The following is a 21,101-nucleotide window of genomic DNA, read 5'->3' as shown; positions in this document are numbered from 1 at the left end:
CATTATATTTTATTTTATTTTTATTTTTATTTTTTTGAGACAAAGTCTCGCTCTCTCGCCCAGGCTGGAGTGCAGTGGCATGATCTCGGCTCACTGCAATCTCCACCTCCTGGGTTTACACCATTCTCCTGCCTCAGCCTCCCGAATAGCTAGGACTACAGGTGCCCACCACCACGCACCCAGCTAATTTTTTGTATTTTTAGTAGAGACGGGGTTTCACCGTGTTAGCCAGGATGGTCTGATCTCCTGACCTCGTGATCCGCCCGTCGAGGCATTTTAAACCAGAAAGTAACACAATCCATTTAGTATTGTTTGTTAGCAACTGTACAACTACCCACAATCTGGCTGATAGAAAAATACTAAAGAGTGGTTGTACCAGGCTTGACTGGTTCCCCTCCCCCATGCCCCCACGGCATTCCCACTCATCCTGGTTGGTAGAGGTCACCTCTCATTAGGCTGGAAATACCCAAGAATCACTTTCCCAGCCTCCCTTGCTGGTAGAACATGGGCATGTGACCCAGTCCCAGCCAATGGGATCTGAGGTGAAAGGATGCTGGGAGGATTCTGGAAAAGGCTTTCCTCCCTCAATGGACAAGGCCAGTACCTCAGGGATAGCAGAGCAGAAAGGTGTAAGTGATGACATAATAGAATCACATAGAGACACATTCCTCTGGAGATAGCAGATACTTATTGTTTAAGCCACTTTTATTTGGATATTCTGTTACTTGCACCCTAAAGCATGTGAAGAGAAAGAAGCATTAATGAAGTCACCAATATCAATTAATGTGATGTTATAGAAAACTTATCAGACAAGTCATGGCAGCTCACACCTGTAATCCCACCACTTTGGGAGGCGGAGGTGGGACAACTGTTTGAGGCCTTAAGTTCTAGACCAGCCTAGGAAAAATAGCGAGACCCTGTCCCTACACAAAATTAGAAAAATATTAGCCGGGGCCTGGTGTGGTGGCTCACACCTGTAATCCCAGCACTTTGGGAGGCCAAGACAGGGGGATCACTGGAGGTCAGGAGCTTGAGGCCAGCCTGGCCAACACCGTGGAACACTGTCTCTACTAAAAATACAAAAATTAGCCGGGCATGGTGGTGTGCACATGTAGTCCCAGCTCAGGAGGCTGAGGCAGGAGCATTGTTTGAACCCAGGAGGCAGAGGTTGCAGTGAGCTGAGGTTGTGCCACTGCACTCCAGCCTGGGCAAGACAGAGAGACTCTATCTTAAAAAGAAAGAAAAATTAGCTGGGCATGGTGGCATGCACCTGTATGTAGTCCTAGGTGGGAGGATCTCTTGGGCTCAGGAATATGAGGCTGCAGTGAGTCAAGATCACACCACTGCACTCCAGCCTGGGCAACAGAGCAAGACCCTGTCTCAAAAAATAAAATAAAATGTAATATAACAAATGGAGACCTTTTTCCTTCAGATATTTATTTGAAGTAAATCAGCCTCTTAAAATTGGGAATAGTTACCTACAATTGTTAGCTGTTCACTGAACATCTCGAGTGCTTAAGAAAGAAACTGCACAATTTCTGAGACGACATGTCTTGTTTTTTCTGTGTGTGAAATGGCTTTTTCTCACTCTTTTCTCTCATTTGCACATTTCCCCTAAGAAACACTGAAAACTGTCCCTGTTCCCTTCTAGGCAGCAATTCTCTTTTCTTGAAGGTCTCTCAGGAACTCATGGAAGTCAAAGCACATTATCTAAGAAAAACCTCAGCATTGTGTAAACAAAAGAAGGCAACTATCAGGTTTCAGGCAACAGTATAGAATCATGGTCTTTTTAAAGTGAGAAATACCTTACAGATCATTTGTGGTCACACATTAGAATTTGAATACAGGTAAAACCAGAACATCTCGTTAGAGTTCTTAAGATTTATAACAACATTTATCTTTCATCCAAAATTCATATATACAGTAGCTGGCGACTTTTCAGCAATTCCACCTGGTCCCATCTTAAGCAAACCCAATCCAGTCATCGCACACTGGGGTCCTACGGCTACCACATTCCTCATTCAAGGCATATTTACTAAGGTATCTATCAAGCACTGGCACTGAGATTTAATCGTTCGGATCTTTTCTTCTCATATTGTTTACAATATTTCTGGGAACTCATGACTTTTTCATATGCAATCAATTTTTAAAATATCGGTGAGAAACACTACATATGTGATAGAGGACTGGAATTGCGAGGTAGAGATGGGAGATGGTAGCTGCTTTGGGTTAGTCAGTGTCTCCTCCTCTTCCATTGACTTGGACAAATGTTTACATCGGAGATGATCTGATTCTGGCCCCGACAGGCGCGGGGACCCGTTGCGGACGGCCGCGGGGATTGCCCCCCTGGGCAGTGCGGCCCGGAGGATGCAGACACTGGCCCAGCGGGAGGAGGGCGCGGTGCTAGCCGGGCGGCCCCGGGAAGCCGCAGACCGCCGGGCTCCCCGCGGACACCTCGCGCCGGAGGAGGAGAAGAGGCAGCGCCCGGCCAGACTGGGAGCACCTGCGGCCGCGCGGGGGCGGGAGCCAGGTGGCCTCGGCGCGCCCGCCTCTCCCGGGCGCCGAGCAGGAAGTGGCTGCGGCGCGGCCTCCTCGCAGTGCAACAGGGCGGGGAGCTGGCCGCACCCCGAGCCGGAGCCCGAGCCCCGGGAGCGAGACCTCATGGCAGCGTTGGCGCCCGCGGGCTCCGGGGACGCCGCCTCGGCCGCCCTGGACGAGCTGTCACTGAATTTCACGTACGGGGCACCAGGCGCCGGCAACGGCTCCCTCTCGGGCGACTGGTACCGCAGGAACCAGGTAAGGGCCGCCCCGCAGCCCTCGCAGACCCGTGGGGACACGGCCGGGGCGGCTGGCTCCGGGCGCCTCTACGCCTCGGCCGCTTTCCTGCCAGCTCTCAGGAAGACAGCCGGCCTCTCCGAGTGGGAAGAGCTGACATGCGATGTTTCCTGCATTGACCTAAGTCCGCCTCATCCGGGAGCGCGGGGGTCCGCCCAGTGTTCCTCTCCCGGGCACCCGGCACTGGGAGTGGGCGCCCAGGTCCTCGGCCTTGCCCTCAGCCGCCCGTTCCTGGGCCTCCGGGTCCCGATCCCGCCTCCCCAGCCTGCGTCCGCCCTCTTCTCCCGGAAGGAATCTAGGAGTGTGGGGGCAATTCTCTACTCATTTTCACCCCAGGATCCTTTTACAGTTAAAAGAAAAGAAAAAAAAGTGACACCCTGTTGTCAGAAGCAGAAAACTCATTAAGGGCAATCTAATGTCACCTCGCGCAGATGCCCTGCGTGTGTCCCTGGTATCTCAACACAGCTCTTCCATTTCCGTGCAAGGAACACATTTTCTCAGGTTGCATTTGCAGGACTCTCATCCTTTCCCACCGGCCCTTTGGGAAAACATTGTTAACTTAAACAACGCCAGTTTACACTGGAAATATACATTTAACAAAATCAAAGGGACTTGGAGCCGCCCATTTATTTTTGGCTTGGTTTAAGATGAGGAAGAGCTCTGGCCAGCCCTTCCTCTAGCAGCGTTCATATTGCAACTGAGTTTTATCACGGTGGATTCCAGGCTTCCTCCTGTTTTCATTAAATGTGTTACTTTGTTCTTGTTCTTTAACAAAACCATGGATACTTTTATTTTTGCAACAATATAATCAGAAAATATTTGTTGCTGTTGTTCTAAATCGGAGAGTTTAACCAATTATCAAAGATCTAGATTCCTTTTATGCCTGAAGTGTTTTAAATATTAATTTCTGAATGCAGAAGACAATATATTTGTATAAAGAATAAGTAAGATAAATAAGCATGTTCACTTTATTAGTTTTCAAGAGGGGAGAGTATTGCTTTAAGTCATTTCATCATAAAAGATATAAAAATAGGAAAAATGAGGGTACACAGAGCCTCTTGATCAATGTTTGTAATCCATCCCCATTTATCCTTTCTTCTACCCATAGGAATTACAAAGAAAAGCATCATTTTTATGGGAACTTGAGTCTATCTATTATTCTTTTATTAGAAGCATTCCCAATATAAGTTTAAGAATGAGTTATCTATCCCCTCTTGATAAAAAAAAAAAAAAAAAGAGGGTTAGCAGATGTGATCATCCAAAAACAGGACATTGTTTTCACAGTGGAAACCTCTGTAGTCATTAGTTTTCTTTGACATTTCCTGGAATTCTTGATTGTCTTGGCTCTCTGATATCCAAACACAGATTATCATGTGACATAAATGCGAGGCAAATAAATACTGTTTGCAAGGCTTAATTTGCCTTTGACAGTGTGTATTTGTACAGGTTAGAAAGGATGTATCCAGAATGTGCTAAGTGAAATTACTGAGCTGAAATCTAAACTTTGCTGGTTTGAGATAAGACTGTATCAAGTTTTCTCATTATTGTGCAAATTTAGGCCCTCTTATAAGACAGTGGTATTTTATCTTTTCAGTAATTGCATTTGTGTTAAGCAAAAGTAAAAATTAATGTTTAAAAAGTTCACTTGAGAAGCATTTTATTGAGTGCCTCTGGTGTTGTCCAGGCCAGTAAAAATAAAATTGGGTCTAATTTTTCTTGTCTTTTTTGACACTGAATAGCATTGGCTGAAAATGGGTGTGGCTCCAGAAAAACAAAGTGTGAGATATAAATGTGTCACTCCCACAATCAAAATGAATGTTGGTTGCTAACTAGCCACAGCTTAATGATGCTTATTTGCTTGCCTCCATTGGTTTTATCACAACTAAAATATTTGCACAGTGCATGTTGGCTGATAGCCTAGTTCTCTGTCCCTTTGTCCCTTCCAAAGTGATTATCATCAAATCTGATCAATTAACCTTACTACATAGAAAAAGACAAACTTCCCTGGAATGCTTTCATGTAATAGATGAATGTTTGACAGTGGCCACTTAGAATCAATGTTGTCTAAGACAAAGGTGTGAGTGCTTCTGGAGGAAGAAACCTCAAAGCAACTCAAGAGTAGTAGTTCAGTGGGGGAAGATGTCTTAGGAGCAGGGAAGTGAAGTCTTTGCCCTTTGCACTACTCAGACACTGTGTGCTTGGTGAAAAGCCTGGCCTATAGAAGTATAGAAGTGATGGAGTTGTGCCAGGTAAACAAAAGGCACTTTATGTTTGATCCACAAGTTTTCAGTAGAGAAGGATAATGTTCCCAAGATGTTTATTGAGCTCCATGCTATGTACAAAGCACTGCAGGGATATTCAATATAGTGCAAGACCCAAACTCTTCCTTCTGTGAATATTATTAGGTGTTTGGGAAAATGAGCTATGTAGGTAATGCCAAAACAAGGCAGTATGTTGTAAGTGTCATGTGAGTGATATAAAGTCCCATCGAAATTCAGAGCAAAGGGGCATTTGGCTGGGCCATCAGGGATGTTTTGTGGAGAGGTGGTATTTGAGCTGGACAGTTAATGATGGACAGGGTTTCATTGATAGGCACGCACAGTGTAGGGCACTGCAGGAAAGGAAAAAGCTTAGGGACCCAGGAGCAGCCCTCATGGCCTGGACTGGTGCCTTTCTGAATATTTTCCTTCCTAGAGTACAATTCAACCATCATTCTGGTTGCAGTGGAAGATGGAGACTGACTATAAGGTGGAAATATGGTTTGGGGTCTTTGATATAGTCATGGGTTGCCTTGAAGGACTGGTGACAAAGTTTGGACTTTACCTTGCAGACAGTGGGGAGCCATTGAAAATTTTTTTGAGCAGGAGTGCAGGATCAAAGCAAATTAAATTTAAAACAATTTACATTAAGGCTAGCAGGATTCAGAGTTTTCAAACTGGCCAGCTGTGGACTAAATCCAGCCTACAGATACATCTTGTTTGACCAGCAGAGAGGCTGCAAAGTCTTCAATACATTGCCAACACTTAAAAATGAGAAGATTAAATATAAAATTTCCAGTTTCCATCATCTCTTTAAATATCAGGAGTTCCAGCAATGCTGGGCCGTTTCCCCCACATGAGCACTCATGTTTAAAGCAAGCTGCGCTCCCCGCTATAGCTCTCTCAATCCATCTTGAATTAATTTTTATATAAGGTGTAAGGAAGGGATCCAGTTTCAGCTTTCTACATATGGCTAGCCAGTTTTCCCAGCACCATTTATTAAATAGGGAATCCTTTCCCCATTGCTTGTTTTTGTCAGGTTTGTCAAAGATCAGATAGTTGTACATATGCGGCATTATTTCTGAGGGCTCTGTTCTGTTCCATTGATCTATGTCTCTGTTGTGGTACCAGTATCATGCTGTTTTGGTTACTGTAGCCTTGTAGTATAGTTTGAAGTCAGGTAAAATTTCTTTTACCTACTGATCCCCATATGCATTTTTTAAGATTTTTTAATTTTTATGGATACATAATACTTGTACATATTTATGCGGTCCATGTGAAAGTTCAAAACATAGGCATTTAATTTGCAACCAGTGCTAGAGTCTGTCACCTCTGCTGTTAACTAGCATGCTTGGACAAATCACTTAATTTCTCTGGATGTCAGTTTCCTTATTGGTAAAAATTAGAGTTGGACCAAAAGATCTCCAGCTTCCCTCATGCTATGTGGTTGAATAAATAAGAGCCAAACCAGCAAAGTTTGTAGAGAGAATGGACAGAAGAGGGAAAATGTGGGAAATAATGGGAAGGAGGATTTTGTTGTTGGTTCTTTCAGTTTATGCATATTGTTAACTGTCTAAATTCACAAGGACATAGTCAGAAAGGTTTATTCTGCATAGGGTGAGATGAAACTTCAGGATTTTTTATGCCCTTTCTTTGAACTTTTGATTTTCAATGGCTTGGATTTTAAAGTCAACATATTTAAGGGAAAATTGATACAACTTGGCAGGGAGGAGGACGGCGAGGAGACTGACATTTGTTATGCATTTACTATATGACACTTTATAGCTGTTATCTCATATGAGCCCCCGTCAACCTCGTAAGGTATGTATTATCCCCACTGCTCATGTAAGGACACTTGTGTTAAATAACTTGCCCCGAGATCTTACAGCAAGTGGGTTTAACTGCAAAACTACTTTTATTCCATGCCTGAAGGCCATTGCTAGAAACTAAGGCTTGAAAACAATGTGGTAAGAGTCCATGCGAGGGGAAAATGATTAACGCTTCTGTCTTGCTGGACTTGAGAAAAATCATGCTGAGTTTTATATTACCCTTTTATTAATTTTGCTTTGCTACCATCTATCTCTTTTAGGCTAGTAGCTGCATATGACTATCTCTTAAAGAAAGAATAGTGCAAAACTTTCAAATAATCAAAGGGCTGAGTAGAGGTTGCTTGCTGGTCCTTTCCATTTCCTTCCTTTTTTTATTTATTTTATTTTTTATTATTATTATACTTTAGGTTTTAGGGTACATGTGCACAATGTGCAGGTTTGTTACATATGTATCCATGTGCCATGTTGTTTTGCTGCACCCATTAACTCGTCATTTAGCATTAGGTATATCTCCTAATGCTGTCCCTCCCCACTCCCCCTACCCCACAACAGTCCCCAGAGTGTGATGTTCCCCATCCTGTGTCCATGAGTTCTCATTGTTCAATTCCCACCTATGAGTGAGATCATGCGGTGTTTGGTTTTTTGTCCTTGCGATAGTTTACTGAGAATGATGTTTTCCAGTTTCATCCACGTCCCTACAAAGGACATGAACTCATCATTTTTTATGGCTGCATAGTATTCCATGGTGTATATGTGCCACATTTTCTTAATCCAGTTTATCATTGTTGGACATTTGGGTTGGTTCCAAGTCTTTGCTATTGTGAATAGTGCCGCAATAAACATACGTGTGCATGTGTCTTTATAGCAGCATTTATACTCCTTTGGGTATATACCCAGTAATGGGATGGCTGGGTCAAATGGTATTTCTAGTTCTAGATCCCTGAGGAATGGCCACACTGACTTCCACAATGGTTGAACTAGTTTACAGTCCCACCAACAGTGTAGAAGTGTTCCTATTTCTCCACATCCTCTCCAGCACCTGTTGTTTCCTGACTTTTTAATGATGGCCATTCTAACTGGTGTGAGATGGTATCTCAATGTGGTTTTGATTTGCATTTCTCTGATGGCCAGTGATGATGAGCATTTTTTCATGTGTTTTTTGGCTGCATAAATGTCTTCTTTTGAGAAGTGTCTGTTCATGTCCTTCGCCCACTTTTTGATGGGGTTGTTTGTTTTTTTCTTGTAAATTTGTTTGAGTTCATTGTAGATTCTGGATGTTAGCCCTTTGTCAGATGAGTAGGTTACAAAAATGTTCTCCCATTCTGTAGGTTGCCTGTTCACTCTGATGGTAGTTTCTTTTGCTGTGCAGAAGCTCTTTAGTTTAATTAGATCCCATTTGTCAATTTTGGCTTTTGTTGCCATTGCTTTTGGTGTTTTAGACATGAAGTCCTTGCCCACACCTATGTCCTGAATAGTATTGCCTAGGTTTTCTTGTAGGATTGTAATGGTTTTAGGTCTAACATTTAAGTCTTTAATCCATCTTGAATTAATTTTTATATAAGGTGTAAGGAAGGGATCCAGTTTCAGCTTTTTACATATGGCTAGCCAGTTTTCCCAGCACCATTTATTAAATAGGGAATCCTTTCCCCATTGCTTGTTTTTGTCAGGTTTGTCAAAGATCAGATAGTTGTACATATGCGGCATTATTTCTGAGGGCCCTGTTCTGTTCCATTGATCTATGTCTCTGTTGTGGTACCAGTATCATGCTGTTTTGGTTACTGTAGCTTTGTAGTATAGTTTGAAGTCAGGTAGCGTGATGCCTCCAGCTTTGTTCTTTTGGCTTAGGATTGACTTGGCGATGCAGGCTCTTTTTTGGTTCCATATGAACTTTAAAGTAGTTTTTTCCAATTCTGTGAAGAAAGTCATTGGTAGCTTGATGGGGATGGCATTGAATCTATAAATTACCTTGGGCAGTATGACCATTTTCTCAATATTGATTCTTCCAACCCATGAGCATAGAATGTTCCTCATTTGTTCGTATCCTCTTTGATTTCATTGAGCAGTGGTTTGTAGTTCTCCTTGAAGAGGTCCTTCACATCCCTTGTAAGTTGGATTCCTAGGTATTTTATTCTCTTTGAAGAATTGTGAATGGGAGTTCATTCATGATTTGGCTCTCTGTTTGTCTGTGATTGGTGTACAAGAATGCTTGTGATTTTTGTACATTGATTTTGTATCCTGAGACTTTGCTGAAGTTGCTAATCAGCTTAAGGAGATTTTGGGCTGAGACAATGGGGTTTTCTAGATATACAATCATGTCATCTGTAAACAGGGACAATTTGACTTCCTCTTTTCCTAATTGAATATCCTTTATTTCCTTCTCCTGCCTGATTGCCCTGGCCAGAACTTCCAGCACTATGTTGAATAGGAGTGGTGAGAGAGGGCATCCCTGTCTTGTGCCAGTTTTCAAAGGGAATGCTTCCAGTTTTTGCCCATTCAGTATGATATTGGCTGTGGGTTTGTCATAGATAGCTCTTATTATTTTGAGATACGTCCCATCAATACCTAATTTATTGAGAGTTTTCAGCATGAAGGGTTGTTGAATTTTGTCAAAGGCCTTTTCTGCATCTGTTGAGATAATCATGTGGTTTTTGTCTTTGGTTCTGTTTATATGCTGGATTACATTTATTGATTTGCGTATGTTGAACCAGCCTTGCATCCCAGGGATGAAGCCCACTTGATCATGGTGTATAAGCTTTTTGATGTGCTGCTGGATTCGGTTTGCCAATATTTTATTGAGGATTTTTGCATCAATGTTTATCAAGGATATTGGTCGGAAATTCTCTTTTTTGGTTATGTCTCTGCCAGGCTTTGGTATCAGGATGATGCTGGCCTCATAAAATGTGTTAGGGAGGATTCCCTCTTTTTCTATCAATTGGAATAGTTTCAGAAGGAATGGTACCAGTTCCTCCTTGTACCTCTGGTAGAATTCAGCTGTGAATCCATCAGGTCCTGGACTCTTTTTGGTTGGTAAGCTATTGATTATTGCCACAATTTCAGAGCCTGTTATTGGTCTATTCAGAGATTCAACTTCTTCCTGGTTTAGTCTTGGGAGGGTGTATTTGTCGAGGAATTTATCCATTTCTTCTAGATTTTCTAGTTTATTTGCATAGAGGTGTTTGTAGTATTCTCTGATGGTAGATTGTATTTCTGTGGGATCGGTGGTGGTATCCCCTTTTTCATTTTTTATTGCATCTATTTGATTCTTCTCTCTTATTAGTCTTGCTAGCGGTCTATCAATTTTGTTGATCTTTTCAAACAACCAGCTCCTGGATTCATTAATTTTTTGAAGGGTTTTTTGTGTCTCTATTTCCTTCAGTTCTGCTCTGATTTTAGTTATTTCTAGCCTTCTGCTAGCTTTTGAATGTGTTTGCTCTTGCTTTTCTAGTTCTTTTAATTGTGATGTTAGGGTGTCAATTTTGGATCTTTCCTGCTTTCTCTTGTGGGCATTTAGTGCTATAAATTTCCCTCCACACACTGCTTTGAATGTGTCCCAGAGATTCTGGTATGTTGTGTCTTTGTTCTCGTTGGTTTCAAAGAACATCTTTATTTCTGCCTTCATTTCGTTATGTACCCAGTAGTCATTCAGGAGCAGGTTGTTCAGTTTCCATGTAGTTGACCAGTTTTGAGTGAGTTTCTTAATCCTGAGTTCTAGTTTGATTGCACTGTGGTCTGAGAGACAGTTTGTTATAATTTCTGTTCTTTTACATTTGCTGAGGAGAGCTTTACTTCCAACTATGTGGTCAATTTTTGAATAGGTGTGGTGTGGTGCTGAAAAAAATGTATATTCTGTTGATTTGGGGTGGAGAGTTCTGTAGATGTCTATTAGGTCCACTTTGTGCAGAGCTGAGTTCAATTCCTGGATATCCTTGTTAACTTTCTGTCTTGTTGATCTGTCTAATGTTGACAGTGGGGTGTTAAAATCTCCCATTATTATTGTGTGGGAGTTTAAGTCCCTTTGTAGGTCACTCAGGACTTGCTTTATGAATCCGGGTGCTCCTGTGTTGGGTGCATATATGTTTAGGATAGTTATCTCTTCTTGTTGAATTGATCCCTTTACCATTATGTAATGGCCTTCTTTGTCTCTTTTGACCTTTGCTGGTTTAAAGTCTGTTTTATCAGAGACTAGGATTGCAATCCCTGCCTTTTTTTGTTTTCCATTTGCTTGATAGATCTTCCTCCATCCCTTTATTTTGAGTCTATGTGTGTCTCTGCACGTGAGATGGGTTTCCTGAATACAGCACACTGATGGGTCTTGACTCCTTATCCAGTTTGCCAGTCTGTGTCTTTTAATTGGAGCATTTAGCCCATTTACATTTAAAATTAATATTGTTATGTGTGAATTTGATCCTGTCATTATGATGTTAGTTGGTTATTTACTCGTTAGTTGATGCAGTTTCTTCTAGCCTCAATGGTCTTTACAATTTGGCATGTTTTTGCAGTGGCTGGTACCAGTTGTTCCTTTCCATGTTTAGTGCTCCCTTCAGGAGCTCTTTTAGGGCAGGCCTGGTGGTGACAAAATCACTCAGCGTTTGCTTGTCTGTAAAGTATTTTATTTGTCCTTCACTTATGAAGCTTAGTTTGGCTGGATATGAAATTCTGGGTTGAAAATTCTTATCTTTAAGAATGTTGAATATCAGCTCCCACTCTCTTCTCGCTTGTAGAGTTTCTGCCAAGAGATCAGCTGTTAGTCTGATGGGCTTCCCTTTGTAGGTAACCCAACCTTTCTCTCTGGCTGCCCTTAACATTTTTTCCTTCATTTCAACTTTGGTGAATCTGACAATTATGTGTCTTGGAGTTGCTCTTCTCGAGGAGTATCTTTGTGGTGTTCTCTGTATTTCCTGAATTTGAATGTTGGCCTGCCTTGCTAGATTGGGGAAGTTCTCCTGGATAATATCTTGCAGAGTGTTTTCCAACTTGGTTCCATTCTCCCCGTCATTTTCAGGTACACCAATCAGACGTAGGTTTGGTCTTTTCACATAGTCCCAAATTTCTTGGAGGCTTTGTTCGTTTCTTTTTATTCTTTTTTCTCTAAACTTCCCTTCTCACTTCATTTCATTCATTTCATCTTCCATCACTGATACCCTTTCTTCCAGTTGATCGCATCAGCTACCGAGGCTTCTGCAATCTTCACGTAGTTCTCGATACTTGGCTTTCAGCTGCATCAGCTCCTTCTCTCCATTGGTTATTCTAGTTATCCATTCGTCTAATTTTTTTTCAAAGTTTTTAACTTCTTTGCTATTGTTTTGAACTGCCTCCCGTAGCTCAGAGTAGTTCGATCGTCTGAAGCCTTCTTCTCTCAACTCGTCAAAGTCATTCTCCGTCCAGCTTTGTTCCGTTGCTGGTGAGGATCTGTGTTCCTTTGGAGGAGGAGAGGTGCTCTGCTTTTTAGAGTTTCCAGTTTTTCTGCTCTGTTTTTTCCCCATCTTTGTGGTTTTATCTACTTTTGGTCTTTGATGATGGTGATGTACAGATGGGTTTTTGGTGTGGATGTCCTTTCTGTTTGTTAGTTTTCCTTCTACCAGACAGGACCCTCAGCTGCAGGTCTGTTGGAGTTTGCTAGAGGTCCACTCCAGACCCTGTTTGGCTGGGTGTCAGCAGCGGTGGCTGCAGAACAGCGGATTTTCATGAGACCATAAATTCAGCTGTCTGATAGTTCCTCTGGAAGTTTTGTCTCAGAGGAGTACCCGGCCGAGTGAGGTGTCAGTCTGTCCCTACTGGGGGGTGCCTCCCAGTTAGGCTGCTCGGGGGTCAGGGACCTGCTTTAGGAGGCAGTCTGTCCGTTCTCAGATCTCCAGCTGCGTGCTGGGAGAACAACTACTCTCTTCAAAGCTGTCAGTCAGACAGGGACATTTAAGTCTTCAGAGGTTCCTGCTGAATTTTTGTTTGTCTGTGCCCTGCCCCCAGAGGTGGAGCCTACAGAAGCAGGCAGGCCTCCTTGAGCTGTGGTGGGCTCCACCCAGTTCGAGCTTCCTGGCTGCTTTGTTTACCTAAGCAAGCCTGGGCAATGGCGGGCGCCCCTCCCCCAGCCTTGCTGCCACCTTGCAGTTTAATCTCAGACTGCTGTGCTAGCAATCAGCGAGACTCCGTGGGCATAGGACCCTCCGAGCCAGGTGCAGGACACAATCTCCTGGTGTGCTGTTTTCCAAGCCCAATGGAAAAGCGCTGTATTGGGTGGGACGGACCTGATTTTCCAGGTGCTGCCTGTTACCCCTTTCTCTGACTAGGAAAGGGAACTCCCTGACCCCTTGCGCTTCCTGAGTAAGGCAATGCCTCGCCCTGCTTCGTCTTGCGCACAGTGCGCTGCACCGACTGTCCTGCACCCACTATTTGGCACTCCCTAGTGAGATGAATCCGGTACCTCAAACGGAAATGCAGAGTCTCGCTCTGTCGCCCAGGCTGGAGTGCAGTGGCGCAATCTCGGCTCACTGCAAGCTCCGCCTCCCGGGTTCACGCCATTCTCCTGCCTCAGCCTCTCCGAGTAGCTGGGACTACAGGCACCTGCCACCACGCCCGGCTAATTTTTTTTTGTATTTTTAGTAGAGACAGGGTTTCACCATGGTCTCGATCTCCTGACCTCGTGATCCACCCGCCTTGGCCTCCAAAAGTGCTGGGATTACAAGGGTGAGCCACTGCGTCCGGCCCTCCATTTCCTTCCTAAGAAAAATCCCTTTTCTATTTTGTTTTGTTTATACTTGATTTTGTCCCCTTCCTTATGTATCCAATGTGACATTTTTTCCTTTATCAGATTTTCTAGGTGATGTATGTATAAGGCAGCAAGAATCCAAGCATGGTAGCTCATGCCTGTAGTCCCAGCTACTCAGGAGGCTGAGACAGGAGGATCTCTTGAGCCCCAGAGTTCAAGACCAGCCTGGGCAACATAGAACGATGCTGTCCCAAAAAAAAAAAAAAAAAAAAAAAAAAAAACAAGAAGAAGGAAGAGGGAGGAAGAAAGAGATTAAGAGATTACCTCAAAACAACTGTTCAAAACTTTTGTAAATCAATAAATAAGTCCCCGGGCCCTTGTTAGAGGAACTGAGTTTTAATATACTTGTGTATGTGGCAGACCAGATATTTGCATTTAAATCTACCTGATACCCTCCTTATGGCTTGAGTCATACTACATAGTTATAATATTCACATTGATGCAATCAGCTGAATCCAGGCTATGGAAAACTGCCAGTTTACAGCATACATGGCCTGGTTTCTTAAAATATCATTTCTATGAGGAAAAAAAGGGAAAAAATGGATAGTTGGATGACCTATAGATTAAAATAGACCTAAAAGACGAAGCAGAAAAAGACACCATTTACTATAGCATTTAGGGTTTCTTAAAAAATCATTTTTATGAGGAAAAAAGTGGAAAAAATGGATAGTTGGATGTCCTATAGATTAAAACAGACCTAAAAGACACAGCAGAAAAATACCCCATTTACTATAGTATTTAGGGGCACACACTTGGGTGATAAAGCTATAAGGAAAAGCAAGAAAGTGATTGCCACAAAGTCAGGCCAGCAATTCCTCTGGGAAAGAGAGAGGGTTGTGATTGGAGGAGGGAAAGGGAGGGTTTGGGTGGGGACCCAATTTCTATTCTTGATCTGGATTTTCCGTATGACAATTTATTGTAGTAATTTACTCATCAAAATAATTATCTTCACAGTTGTCTGTAATTTTTAAAACCTTAAAAAATAATACTAGCATTGCTATGACTATTCAACTTGCATGCTTCACCTAGGTAGCATGGGAAATGGTATGTCATATTCATTTTGTTAGCTTATGAGAATTAAACAATTTCTTTTTCCAGTGTTGATGATTGTTCACACTGACATTTGATAACTTACCTTGGAAAGGCTGGCATTCCCCAAAGCTATGCTTTTTGTTCCTGTATTGTGCTGTTATAAAAGCTTCAGCTCTTTACTGGATGTGTTGCCAAGTTTCTCGATTTCTCCATTTCTCGGCTTTCTCTATATAAATGGAAATAATAATAATACATATGTACCTTATAGAGTTGTAGGTACAAAATAAGATAATGCATGTCAAATAGTTAGCAAAATGCCAGACACATAGCAAGTACCCAATAAACACTAGCTATTATTACATTGCAATCAACCTATATTATAGGAAATGTCATAAAAATATCTAATAATCAGTAATTTTTGGACTCAGCTCATTGCAAATGGAAATAAGAAAAATTGTCAGTTATTTGATGTAACTTTGCTTTCTTTAAACCATAACCACTATTTCTCTGCATCTAGTGCCTTCCTCACGCTCTTTGATGTTTGCCTCCTTTTCAGTCACATTTCAGAACACTTCCTAATGAGAGTCATTTTCTAATTGGAGCACTTGATATCTCGAAGTACTAAGGCAGAGATTCTCCCTATGTCTTCAGCCACTTTCCAGACTTCCGGGTTGGAAAGGTGGTGTGTGTAGCACTGGGAACAGCTAATAGAGGTGTTTGGTGGCAACGGTGTCACCATATTTCATAGACCCTGACTGTAGTTTAACCAACCAGCAGGACCACCACCCCACCCTAGGAAAGCTCATTTAGTGTTAACATAAGACTTTGTGCCATTTATTTTAGCTTGTTTTTTTTTTTTTTTTTCCGAAAGACTGATATTCCTCTATTCCATTTATAACTTCTGTTAACTACCCCCTTCCCCATCCTATGTTCCAACAGATTTACATTTTACATAAAGTCAAATCTCTTCACCCAGTCTGTCATGGCCCACCAAAGCGTCCTAATTGCATGAGGCCTGACAGATAGCACTCTACTGCCCCTCCATATAGCTCTCAGGATGTACACACTACACATTTGGCTCATCATGTCACTTTCCCAGCCCTTGGTCACTCTCAACGTGTTTGTTTTTGTTTTTTTTTTTTGACAGAGTCTCACTCTGTCACCCAGGCTGGAGTGCAGTTGCAGTTGTATGATCTCAGCTCACTGCAACCTCTGCCCTCCTGGGTTCAAGTGATTCTCCTGCCACAGCCTCTTGAGTAGCTGGGACTACAGGCGTGTACCACCACGCCCAGATAATTTTTGTATTTTTAGTAGAGACGGGGTTTCACCATGTTGGCCAGGCTGGTCTCAAACTCCTGACCTCAGGTGATCCACCTGCCTTGGCCTCCCAAAGTGCTGGGATTATAGGTATGAGCCACCATGCCTAGCCTCAGCAAGGTATCTTGCCATCTTTGGCACATATCAGAGGTGCTGACTGATCCCTAATGTAAATATGGGCTAACATATATTTAGTTATGAGCTCCATGCCTCACTGAAGATTGCATTTGTCCCAGCATGACTTCTTCAGAGACCCACCCTGAGCTTGGCAGGTCATACCAGGTCTGCATAAAATGAGTGTCTGGCTGCTTGCCTGTGGCCTCAGCACTGGTTCCCTAAATCACCTTAGTCTTTTTTGTGCTGCTATAATAGTATACCACAGACTGGGTAATTGATAAACAATAGAAGTTTATTTGGCTCATGGTTCTGGAGGCTGAGAAGTCCAAGGTCTAGGGGCTGCATCTGGTAAGGGCCTTCTTGCTGTGTCATAACATGAGGGAACGCATCACATGGTGAAAGAATGTGCAAGAGAAAGCAAGAGAGGGCCAAAGTTGCTTTTATAAGAAACCTACTCCAGAAACAAAGACATTAATCCGCTCATGAAGGCAGAGCCCTCATGACCTAATCACCTCATAAAGGTCACACCCTTCAATACTGTTGCATTGGAGATTAAGTTTCCAACACATGAACTTTGAGGGACACATTTAAACCATTTCATCACTTGACTCCACTTCACCTTCTTTGCAACTCTCAAATTGTTTCCTCCTTCATGAACTTGGACCATTGGCCTGATTTCTTTAGCTTGCAAGAGGAGTCAGTCTCTCTTCTGGTCTTTGAACTCGGCTTCCCTACCATGAATGCTTTGTAAGTTAAGAGGTTTTAGGTTGCAAGTTACAAAAAAGAAGAAAGAAAGAAACTAACTTTAACTGACTTAAATAAGAAAAGAAAGTAATCCATTTGGATGATGTAAAAGGCCAGAAGAACTCTAGGTTCAGTCAAGCCTCCATCCGGGGGGACTTTAAAAATATGGTGAATGCTCAGTTCCTCACTCTCATTTTCAACTTTTGTTCTTCAGGGTTGTTGGTTCCACTTTTAGCAGGCTTGCCCCTCTAGGGTACATACTTCCTTTCACCCCCCTGGAAGAAAGAGCTTGACTTTCTCAACCACTAATGAAAAAACATGGGCTTTAGTCTGATTGGATGATGTTAAGACCATGTCCTGTCTCATACCAGTCACCAAGGCTGGAGTTACTGGGCCTAGTGTTCCCAAAGCACATGGGCACCCTTGAGAAGGACTGGACACCCACCTGAAATAGGAGTCCTGTAACCAAGAGAAAGGGCACTGGATGCCCCAACAGCAGTGTCCCTGCAGGTGGGCTTAAGTCCTCCTCCTATGGATTTTTGTCTTCATGGGACACCCTTGGGCTAACACCACTCCCAGCTCACCCAGGACCTTTCATTTCTGTGTCCTGGCTCACATGAGCGGCTCCCCAGAATAACTCACTTACTCTGCCTTGTCTTTGTTGGTGGCACCTGAACAGTAATCTCCTTAGAAGCTTAGATTATAGATTTAATTTCTGAAATATTTTCAAAAGCATCATCCCTAAGCAGTGACTATTTCCAAGTTCTAAATGTATCTCTCCTTACCCCCAAGGAATTCTAGAAAGGCCTCTACTCATTCCTATTGATAGAAAAGTTAAAGGGAATAAATGGCAGAGGCAGTGTCCTCTGCTTGGTCTCTATCTTGCTGCTTCTTGCTTGGCAAGTTCTTATCAACAAACACCCCTTCAGTAGGTAGGACAAGTTTAGTGCATTTAGGTGACTTAGGTTATGGTGTGCTAATATAATGCTGTATAGAGTCCTAGGGGTCATGTTAGCATTTTGAATATCTCATTCAATTTTGAGGTGAATCCTGTGAATTCTGGGGGTCTTTATTTCCTCTTCAGCCTCTGGACTTGCAGGGCTCTGATTGTTCCAGGGCTGTTTTGGGGGCTGTCTGCATTGTGTTCCCTCTTATCACAGCCCACATTAGTCTGGGTCAGTGAATCAATGAGGGTCCAAAATGTAACCAACATTCCATTCAAGAAAAACCGTAAGCAGAGAGGCCTTCTCTATAAGGCAGTGTTACCAAAGAGTCAGAAAATATGGACTATGACCTCAAAAAGTAACTGCATTTTTTGTAATATACATTGTGTGTGTGTGTGTATGTGTAAGTGAGAGAGAGAGAGAGAGAATGCCTTAGAAATACTTGAAAAACATTTGAAAGAGTGGTGAGAAGTCACCCTCCTTATATAACCTGGTGAGTTATTTACGTTAAACTTCCAGAACTAACATGGTACTGTTTTGTGATCGTGAATAAGACAGCCAAAGCAGAAGAGGAAACGTCGTGATGTACATTTGGATATGGCTGCTGGGGTCACAATGGTAGAGAAACGGGCAGTTCTTTGTGAACAAGGTTTGACCCAAATAACTATTGCCATCGGTGAATCCTGTGGCTGTCATATGAGCATTGACCATGAGGTGTGTTGGGACCTGGCTGCTATGCCAGTGGGATGTGAGGCTTTTGCCAGGAATAGTGGTCTTGGGGATGAGGAAATTAGCTTGGCTGTGAGGATTGGCCCTTTAGAGGTTGTGAAGAGCCCAAGTCACAATGTCTAAGGGGTATAGCAAACTTGAACTTGATTGTCTGCCTCGATTTCAGAAAGGTCTAATCTAGTGGGTGGTGAGGGCCTCAGGAGTCTCTGGCAGAGATCAGTGAGTGAGTGGCAACATCATCACAATCCCTCCCCATATCAAGGCAGAAACTCACCCAGTGGCTGATGTTTGATATAGGCTGTAGAGTTTAGTCTTTGGGGAAAGATGCTGACAAAATACTGTTGGAGTTCAAGGCAGGCATTGCTCCCAAATAGAGGATGCACTCCGGAATCTGAGGTAGGTGTGGGGTAGAGCATTGCAGCTGACAGAGCTCACAGCATCCAGCTTTTGCAGAGGAAGCCTTGTTCCAAACCTGGGCTGGGCCTGCAAAAGGTGTCCTGCAATCCTGCTTCTTTGGAAACAAAGGACTATGGGTTGTTAAAACTATTATAATAAACATGTTGTTGTAAAACATGAAAGTTATAAGGCCCTAATTGACCTGGACATAGACAGTGGCATGCTTTGTGTTCCGCATGTCTGTTTTTGTTTCAAAAATTTCCTCCCCAATATTATACAGGATTAAGCTGTTTTGTAATAGAACCAAGTTTAAGACTTCCTTAACTGGAATCTCGCCTTTTCTTGACTATTGTTGCTCTCCATTTAACGAAGTGTTAAAAGCCCTCAAAGGGTGTGTTATTAAATGTATTGCTTTTTCCATAAATTTGCTCTGCTGAGACTTACATTTCTCAGAAATGAAAAAACCTGGTGGCTTCTTAGTAAAACTCAGGCTTATTTTTAATGAAATTTTGTTTTTAAAAATAAAGACTGTACAATTATATAAACAAATGTGTTCCCTAGTAAAAGACAAATGTAATCGTGCTTAATTGCATGGGAAGGCAATATGTTGGGGTTTTCTGCCTAGGCTTTAAGGTTGATTAAAAATTGGCATGAAACAGCTTGTAGAATAGCAACAATGTACTGTGTTATGTAACCCTGAGCCTTTATGTTGGCTTTTAAATAACCCGATTTGGATCTGGTGTTGTACGACTTTCTCAGGATAGGAACACAATAACCCAATAGCATACAATAACCAAGATAACAAATTAAAAATCTGCTCCTGACTGAAAATTTTTCTTTCTTCTTTTTCACATATAGGATTATAGTTTTAACTCGGTTTGTGTTAGTATTGCAGACAACTCAATTATCTACAAGAACGAAGGAGATTAGTGGTAAAAATAGCACAACCCACCCAGTAATCTAAAAAGCATTACTGTAGTTCAGGTTGTCTCCAGTGTTTCCTGCTATGAATATTGTTTCTTTTTTCTTTTCTTTTTTGTTTTCAGAAACAGGGTCTCACTCTGTTGCCCAGGCTGGAGTGCAGTGGTACAATCATAGCTCACTGCAGCCTCAAACTCCTGGGCTGAAGTGATCTTCCCACCTCAGCCTCCTGAGTAGCCAGGACTACAGGTGTGTGCCACCACGTCCAGCTGGTATTGTTTCTTTAGGACCCTGTTTTAATTAACTATCCTCATTGCCTCCACTTCTTGTCTGAACTCCTAGATCTATCTCCTGCTTGGTCTTCCTGTTCCCTGGTCTCCTTGCCAGTCCATCCTCCACACTGCAGCTAGGATGAGTCTTCCAAAAGCCAAATCTGGACTTATCCTTCTCTAGTTTGTGTCTTTGTGTTCTTTGAGTTCTTTGTGTCTTAGCACCGCCTACGGATCCATGGCACAAAACGTCTCCTGCTTGCCTCTCCAGACCAGCTATACTGCAGTCCCCTGCTTTCAGGCCTGCAGGGCCCCTTGTTTGCTGCACCTTGGGCCCCTGTACCTGCCCTGCCCTTTGCCAGAATGCACTCATCCTGGTGAGATATCACCCTGCGAGGCTTCCCTAACTCCATCCCTGGAGTAGGCTGAACAAAGACCCTCCAGCAAAAGATATCTGCATCTAGATCCCAAAGTCTTCTTCGAATGTTACCTTGCATGGCAAAAAGAGGACTTTGCAAGTAAGGATCTTGAGATGAAAAGAGTGTCCTGGCTCACCCAGGTGGGCCTAAATGCCATCACAGGTATCCTCCTGACTCTTTGATTTCAGCCCAACAAAGTTGAATTTGGACTTCTAGCCTCCAGAACTGTGAGAGAATAAATTGTGTTATGTTAAGCCACCATGTTTTGTGGTAACTTGGTATAATGGCCACAGCAAACAAGTACAGTCCCTACCCTAGACAGATTTGTACTCTGTCTTCTCTATTCCCTGGGGTTCTGCGGAGCACACCTCTATTAGAGACTGAACAGGCTGTGCTCTGCTTGTTAGTGGTTGCTTTGTCTACTTCTTCTCAGCTTCCCTTTTAAAATTTTTTAATTTTTAATTTTTGTGGGTACCTATTAGGTACATATATTTATGGGGTACATGAGATGTCTTGATACAGGCATGC

At 42.7% G+C, this 21,101-nt stretch overlaps 1 protein-coding gene and 1 long non-coding RNA gene across 3 annotated transcripts in view; one reads left to right on the top strand and one right to left on the bottom strand.

Annotated features, from left to right (window-relative positions):
- Positions 1-20,691, bottom strand: part of LOC131384228 (uncharacterized) — a 29,483-nt gene extending 8,792 nt beyond the window's left edge. Inside the window, exons 1-3 of the long non-coding RNA XR_009214879.1 lie at positions 20,645-20,691; positions 18,843-19,079; positions 14,821-14,943 (exon numbers count right to left, since the gene is read on the bottom strand). This is a non-coding gene — a long non-coding RNA (uncharacterized LOC131384228). The remainder of the gene's footprint in view (positions 1-14,820; positions 14,944-18,842; positions 19,080-20,644) is intronic.
- The window catches only part of NIPAL2 (NIPA like domain containing 2), a 114,868-nt gene continuing 94,443 nt past the window's right edge, over positions 677-21,101 (top strand). For both annotated transcript variants that reach the window (XM_058444162.1, XM_032760114.2), the window contains exon 1: positions 677-2,796. In XM_058444162.1, coding sequence (XP_058300145.1) covers positions 2,368-2,796 — 429 coding nt within the window. In that variant the 5' untranslated portion in view covers positions 677-2,367. The remainder of the gene's footprint in view (positions 2,797-21,101) is intronic.

Source organism: Hylobates moloch, unplaced genomic scaffold, assembly GCF_009828535.3.
Source record: "Hylobates moloch isolate HMO894 unplaced genomic scaffold, HMol_V3 SCAFFOLD_9, whole genome shotgun sequence".
NCBI lineage: Eukaryota > Metazoa > Chordata > Mammalia > Primates > Hylobatidae > Hylobates > Hylobates moloch.
This window is presented reverse-complemented; position numbering and strand designations above follow the sequence as displayed.